Source organism: Priapulus caudatus, unplaced genomic scaffold, assembly GCF_000485595.1.
Source record: "Priapulus caudatus unplaced genomic scaffold, Priapulus_caudatus-5.0.1 Scaffold168, whole genome shotgun sequence".
Taxonomy (NCBI): domain Eukaryota; kingdom Metazoa; phylum Priapulida; class Priapulimorpha; order Priapulimorphida; family Priapulidae; genus Priapulus; species Priapulus caudatus.
Genome location: NW_014577229.1, coordinates 89,587 through 97,723, shown reverse-complemented (window position 1 = coordinate 97,723; position 8,137 = coordinate 89,587). Strand labels below are relative to the sequence as shown.

The following is an 8,137-nucleotide window of genomic DNA, read 5'->3' as shown; positions in this document are numbered from 1 at the left end:
GACGGATTATGGTACAGGCTTCATACTCCCCGCCGTTTGGCTGCAGTGCATCCTGGGTAATGCCGCTACTGCAACACCAGTCTGCGTAACTGAAAGGATTACCATCTGTCCATCGAAAATGGGTCTCCTTATTCTCATCAGAGAGGCCTGCAAAATGAAAATGTCTCACGTGCCATTATAAGCTTCACGTGAGAAATGTTGGCAAGTTCTTGCCGTATCGATATTTCTTAGTCAGTTAGGAATATGCTGTGTCAAAATATAAGTATTATTATTAAGGTCAAACGTATGCCGTGTACACATTAAGTGTGTCGCTAATCTGTTGATATAAAGCATATACGGAATAAAAGTATTCTTATTTGACTGTGGTCAAAGTTGCACATTATTACAAGGACAAGCTTACCTATATAGACATCCTCATTTACGTTCATATTCCAGACAGCGGTCAAGAAATAATGGATCACCGACATTTCCTCTCTGTCTAGAATACTCACGAGATGACCCTTCAAGTTAATGCACTCGGTTTCGGCGCTGTACCAAGTTAACGGGTGCGGATGTTGAAAGATTTTATAGCAGTGATTCTTGTAGTACTGCCAACCCTCTTGGCAGTCGTTCGTATCTAAAACATAACATTGCACTCTGCTAAATTAATCGGGCTATACGCTGGATAAATATACGCTCGTGTCGCCGGTAATTGATACACAAGCATCGCATTTCGTGATGATTTATTAACGATATAAAATTTGCGAACCATCACCGCTCGTTTTTAATTTTCGCTTTTATACTCACAGTTTGAACTTAGCTTCGAAGGCGGCGCCTCGCATTTGTATTCCTCCGATGTGTATCGAAATAGGAAGCCTCTGGCGACATCCTCGGAGCTGGTCGAAAACTCGATCGTGAGAGAATTCCAGCTGGACATGACAACATTTGGAGGCTTGTTATGGTTGCAGAAGCGGCCAATCAAAGCATCCCGATTGACGGTCCTGCCGTCGTACAGTTCCACGTAGTCCGTCAAGCAGCCGTCTTCTCCAACGACGTCAAACTCCTTGATTTCTAGCCGCACATAGCGACTCTCGCTGACGTCGATATGCCAGCGACAACGATAGTTGTTGTCGTAAGGTAGAGGATAATTGATTGAGGCAATGACTCCACAGTCAAAGGTACATCTCAAACCGTTTCCACACGATTGAAATCCCATACCACAGCCAGGGCAGTCTGTGAAAAATTTTGCTGACATGTAATGATTGAAAATCATCATCATCATCATCATCATCATCATCATCATCATCATCATCATCATCATCATCATCATCATCATCATCATCATCATCATCATCATAATCATCATCATCATAATCATCATCATCGTGTCGTCGTCGTCGTCGTAGTCGTCGTCGTTGTTATATATGACATACAATAAAACTCATAATTCTATTATCTTTCGAAGAAGCAGGTATTACAATTGCCGGGCGAGAGAACAAGAAATTGGAAAAATTACAAAGTCACGAATATCGTTTTTACCTCACAATTAAAGAGATAGTTTACTCTAGGTTCTAGGGTTATTTTCAGTTAATTTAGGTTAAAATTACGCTACATAAAAAGTTTCATGGTTCAATCACCATTAGAAATATTATTAGAAGTTGTTTTAAAATTTACGACTACAGTTTGATTACAATGACGGTGGCGCTACTCAAAGCGCACGATCTGATAAGTTGCGCAAATCCACTTTCCAGCCAAGGGCTACAAACCCAGGGTGTTTCTTATTTATTAATTTAAAAGCAAAAGGATTGTAATATCTTATAAACGACATATAGTTTCAGTTATATTATGGATAAATTTGTCCTAAAATGAACATCGTTCGGTTAAATAGCATTTAGGTATGAATATAAGTGCACCTTTGTGATTAGCCCTCGGTCTGTAACGTGCAAAATAAATTGGCAAATACGCAACTTTTTTGGGGTTGCCGGCCGGTTGGGGGTTTTCTTGGGGCGTTTCAATTTTGTTGGGTTTGTTTTTTATTTATTTTTACCATTCAATTTGTTTTTTTGTTACCAATTCGTGTGGGTATAGACGATTTGTTATACAGTAAATACAGTTATATGCAGTACAATCCTAGAGTCTACAATCCCTTTAAGTAAGCATGCCTTACCCGTAAAGGTATAGTTGAGATAGAAGCCTTGAAATCTGCTGATGCTGTATCTGAAGCAGGACTCTAGCTGAACTGTTAATACTCCAGTGGATACAAATTTCTTCGGAAAACTGATTCCGTTTCCCGATCTGACTAGTTGCGCCATCGGAAGCGAGGAAGAGCCGTAGTACACAGATAGAAGATCCTGGCAGAGTCCGCCCTTCTGCACAGGTTCCGGTGTAGCTATGTCAAATGTTACGATTTCCGCTTCTACGTTTTTCCCCGTGGGAGGCGTGATGATCCAAGTGCAATTTTTCTGCTGTCCATAATACAGAGGGTAGCTGGGTGATTTTATTGAGCCTTCCGTATTTAGATGAACCTGGCAACGTTCTGTATTAAATAGACGAATAACCAAAATTATAAAACGTATAAGAATGTTGCTATCGTTCTCGATTGAAGATGTTCTGCACTGTGTTTCCCTTTGAATTATAATTTTAACAGCCAGAGTGTGTGAGTATCAGCAAGCGCGCTCTCAGTTCTTTCATTATCTTAATTAACTGTTTCTAATGAAATTTTAGATGAGAAAACTAATTGGTACTTTCACGCGCTTGATATATAATAACTCATTCATGCATACAGCTCAATAGATAGGTACCATCTGCTCGACAACCTAGAAGTTCGACACGCATGCACGGCCGCTCTTCAAAGTCGAGAATCTTTATAATGACGTAACGACTGACGATTGGCTGCAGCATATTGTAGCGATAGGGAACATCGTTGAGGATGATGTCACCATCCTCTTTCTTGTCCACAACCATACACGCACTGCACTCATACACCTGCAAAATAGAGATAATACCTGTAGATTATCACACGCGGGTTATGCATGTGGACTGCTGAATTGTCCGCTTTGATCAAAAGCACACATTGCATTGTTAAGGTCGGTAAGTTGGTAGTTGGATGTGTCAGAGAAGGCCAATGCAACAGACGAATAATACCAAGAGCTGATAATACATGTATTCTTAAATCTTAATAATACTCTGAACAATAGATGAGTAACCGTCCTACTTGTTACGACACAATAACGAAAAACCTTAGTGTAATGTCATTTCTATACCTTTTTCTGTCCTACAGGCTGTTCTTCGTATATCCATCTGAGGCTGTCATTGCTGAAGCCCATCATGAACTTTGTGACAAGAATGTTTTTTGAAGCCAGTGGCATGCCTTGCATGATGATGCCCGTGATAGTGGTGGCGTTCAGTAGATCAACCTACCAGTACGAGTAGTAATGGTAATACTAGCCAATAGCATTATATTATACAAAGTTTGTTTATATATGCGACCACAGATATTAATGTTGATTGTCAAAAGACAATGTATAATTACAGTGTGTATTACAATGAATGTGTAGCATGCACTTGCTGCCGTTGTGCTGGAAAAGTACCATGTTCAGCTAATAGCTATACGATCATATACAATGTAATCAAGAGCTAATAAATACCTAATAAATAGCGAATAAGAAGATATTTATTAGCTCTTGATGAAATGTATAGGCACATCTACTGTCATTTGCCTCTAAGGAATTCAGAGCAGCGCTTAAGTGGAATTGTAAACCTTATAGACGCTTTTATGTCTTACATCTGAAGGAAATAATGACATGTGATAAAATGGGCAGTAATTTATTCATATGTGCGTGCGTGCAGCTGAATTCTTAAGGCGTGCTACACTGTATATCACATTGACTAAGAGCAGGCAGTTCGACGAATCCCCAAGCCGAATTCCTATGCTCCATTAATTCTCCTAACTATCATGGGCATTTCACCTCTCTATGATTACTATGACCGTGTATATAGAATTCATAAATACAGCGCATGAGTGTGGGTTATGCCATTAATTGCTACGGGTTTACACTAGGCAGCCAAGCTCCATTACAGTGGTGCTAGATGGCTGAGTCATTAATATCGGTATTCCCTAAACGGCAGCTATATAAATAGACAACTGTATTGACATGCTTGGTGCCTATCTATTTCATATACTGGGATTAAACATAGGTTCCTTTAGCTTCCGAAGGCTTTTCAAATAATATCTCCAATTATTTCCACAGCGTGTCATATCCTCGCTTTGCCCAAACCGGAGAGGTTTCCGGCTCATTTCCTTCTCTGCTTGTGCAGGCTTCCTTCGATGCCCAGTGCTTAGTAGTGATCTGTGCATAATCTATGCCGACTGTAAGCCAAAGCTGGCTAATTAAGGCTACAGGATCAATTTTGGACACACTCCTATTGCAGAGACTATGTTCGTTCTTCCTGTTCCAGTTATGTGCTACCTGCCTGATCGACCCACGCATTGTGCATGCACATAAAATGCGCGATCGAAATTTTTATAGAATAAACTCGATATTATCAGGAGTGTATAATATAGAGCTAATAATAAATATCTATAAATATATAATATACATATATTGATATTATATATATTATACACTCCTGATATTATCCCCCACAACTATAGCTGACAAAGTGAGCTACAATTATGTTAGTACGGCACGGCATCGCAGCCTGTTCGACGCACCTGTAGATATCGCTTGCTATCGTTGGCCTCGGCGCACCAAGCGTAGTTGCGATTCAGGCGTGCATTGATGTAATACCGGTCCGGCGTCGAATTAGAAGATGCTTGCAACTGAGAGTCGTAGATCTCTTCGGCAGCCATACCCAGTGGCTGCCCACATAATTCTGAAATGCACATTTAGAATTCAACACAGTAGCAGTGTTAATTTACTCAATTCCGATGAGATTTCATTGTGTATGGAATTTAATAAGCAATTGAAAACGCTTAGCTTGCTCTAATCGCGACAATGTAAATAACGCGAATTTATTAAATATTTAATAAGTATTTTATACCCTGATTTTCTATTGAAATGTAATGAATAGTCACATTACCAACTCGATTAAATCAGAGAGTGAACTAATCTTACACAGTGAAGCGATACCGAGGACGAAGCAACCACCGAGGGATTAGTTTAAAACCATTAGCATTCGGTTACACGCATGTTGTGAAAAAACTATGCTTCCGTAATTATTTTTCTTTTTAATATAGTCACATTAACAAATCTTTCCAACGAATACGAACGAAAATAAAATAATATCTAATTCCATGTTAGATACGCGTAATCGAGTCGTTCTATTATTCATGATATTGTGATTTTACCATCGATAGTATTATAATAATGTTTGCTGACCAAATTTATGATAACAAATATCCACATCGCTCCCCGAGCATCGGCCAAATATTAAATATGATGCGTCATAAATATCTGCTTGCCGAAAGATTTTACAAGCGTATATACGCGAGAGCATTTTACTACACACACTCACACACAACGTACCATCGTAGGTACACGCATGTCATTGCAAGCAAACGCACACTCGCACGCACGCGCGCACACATGCGCGTACGTACGCGTGTACACATACATCAGTAAAAAACGCACACGCGCACGCGTGCGCGCACACGTGCGCCTACGTACACGTGTGCACATACATCAGTAAAAAACGCACACCCGCACGCACGCGCACACGTGCGCCTACATACGCGTGTACACATACATTAGTAAAAAACGCACACCCGCACGCACGCGCACACGTACTCGTGTGCACATACATCATTAAAAAAGCGCACATCGGCACGCACGTAGACGACACAGTCCGACACGCGTGAGATGTGTGACGCAGATATCACAGAGAACGCCGATGGTTGAAAAACATTTCAATGCTTGGTTAAAACTGACGTTTTCAGAAATATATATTTGGATTCATGACTAGTCGGCATGCGAAGTTGAATGGATGTTTATCTTCCATTGACTGAGTGTTTTCTCAGCTTCTTATGCCAACATGCCACCGCTGTACGTCGGTAGGCGAGCCAGGAAAGCACCAGCTGCCTAATTGCAAAACAATTGCTGAATCGAACAGATAGCTATATACGACTGCTGAACTCGAATCCATAGGCGAATATTAATTGTAAACCGCTTTAATTTATAGCTATCTATCTATCTGGACCATGATCTATTACACTGCAAAGATATTTTCCAAATATTCACATTTCGTGCCATATTCACATATGCTATTTAACACAAGAATTGCCATTTGCTTTCATAAGGATAAGAATTCTGTGATGGAGTCACCTTTGCTTTCCTGTGGTACTCAGGAATGATGGAATATCTTAGATGGGGAGAATAGAGAACTGGATACGAAGTGAATGCGCGAGTAATTACCTGCAACATATATATATATATATATATATATATATATATATATATATATAAACAAGTATCAGCAGACTAATGATGTTGCTTAACTTCTTTGGCTGTACTTGTTTCACATTCCAGCAACAATAAGCATGACTGACCATCTGCCTTTCAAAAAATCCTATACTATATCTAATCTGTGAGGATGACTACACGCATGATTCTATATTTCAGCCGAAGATAAAGATGCAAACGCAAGAGGAATCGAGGACAAATATAAATTACGTTCACATCATTTACTCCATGCATGTATGCAGTAAATAATTATAAGTACTATATAAATAAGCTATATAAATAAGCAGAGCGTTTGCGCTCCAAATGGACAACAAATGCGTTTTTTTTATCACACTTACGTTTTCCATACACTTTGACGTCGCAGAGTTTTAGCAGGTCGTCTCTACCATAGATATAAATAGTGACAAACTGTCCAATAAGCGGCTGCGTGCAATTACGTCTCAGAGTCTGGAAGAGCGGCTGCGTCACATGGTACTCAAAACAGGTGTAGCTCTGCGTGAACTTCCCCTCTTTGAAATACGGCAATCCGTTGTCGTAGTAATCCGGCGACCGCTGATCGACGAGTCCGTTTCCATCCACTAACACGCGAAAGCCCAGCAACTTCTGGTCTACAATTAATAACGACAGCAGAGTGGACATAGTAATCGCACTTGAAACGATCATGAAAGCTTCGTAAGCCGTGTGATCTATACGAGCTTTTCAAAACTCCAAGCAACTTAACCAACGTCATTACGACAAGAACAAACAAGCACCGAACAGACATAATCACCGCGTTTTACCGTCACACGCTCCGCCGCTGTCGCCTAGTAATACTCGCGTAGGTACTCACGGATCTCGTAGTAGCAGTAGTGTATCAAAAGGTCGCCTTCGAACGTTTTCAGATCGACGGATGGATGCGGCTCCTTGAGAAGCGCTCGCAGGTACTCGTCCGTCCTATTCAGCTTGTCTTCGGCGATGCGCACGAAGTGCTTGATAGAGATCATGTCGCGCACGATCTGACATTCCTTGCCGTGACGAAACAGATAGAACGGCCGAGCCGTCGGCAGCTCAATGGCCACGTGCACGATGCCGTCGCTGCGGCAGCAGAAGCGAAACTGCGTGTTCTCGTCGTATTTTCCCGTCGGGACGTGACCGCCGACGTCGTTGCGATTGTCTACTCGTCTGTCGATCATCTGCATGGAGCCGCTTCGGAAGCCGACAGGACACGCCTCTCCGATCTGGTAGATGCAGTATTCTCCGGCAGGCCACTCGCGGCCCACCGCCTTGTTCATCTTGACGCAAAAGCTGTGTCGAAGACCGCCAAGTCCTAGCGGACCTTGCAGCTTGATGTCGGGCGACCAGTCTTTTATCTTGCCGTCGTAACTAGCTTTGTAGATGAGACTTTGGAAGCGGTATCCTGTTTTCCACGCGAACGCGCTTGAGGCGGGACATCCAGAGCGGGCCATCGGCAGCGCGTATTCACCAGCTGGCCAGCCAATCTGCTTCTTAACCTAAACAGTTAACAATACCGCTATTTCATTCTGAGGTCTCGACGATTTTTGTTTGACGTTGAATCGGAATGACAATATACAAGGAATAATTATTTATTTAATAGATACTCAATTATTGGTTCAGCATTGTCTTATCTGTATAAGAATAAGCTCCCATATTAATCTAAGTAAATACTACAACAATAGCAACAATATCAAATAATAATA

At 41.2% G+C, this 8,137-nt stretch overlaps 1 protein-coding gene across 1 annotated transcript; it reads right to left on the bottom strand.

The window, feature by feature from the left end:
- Nucleotides 1–311: 311 nt before the first annotated feature.
- Nucleotides 312–7,819, bottom strand: LOC106806570. Its single transcript, XM_014808563.1, has 8 exons — nucleotides 7,270–7,819; nucleotides 6,779–7,048; nucleotides 4,694–4,854; nucleotides 3,243–3,395; nucleotides 2,781–2,964; nucleotides 2,147–2,515; nucleotides 787–1,212; nucleotides 312–316 (listed from the first exon to the last, which is right to left on the bottom strand). The coding sequence occupies exons 1-8, from the start codon at nucleotides 7,709–7,711 to the stop codon at nucleotides 312–314; spliced, it is 2,010 nt and encodes a 669-aa protein (XP_014664049.1). The 5' UTR covers nucleotides 7,712–7,819.
- Nucleotides 7,820–8,137: the final 318 nt, after the last annotated feature.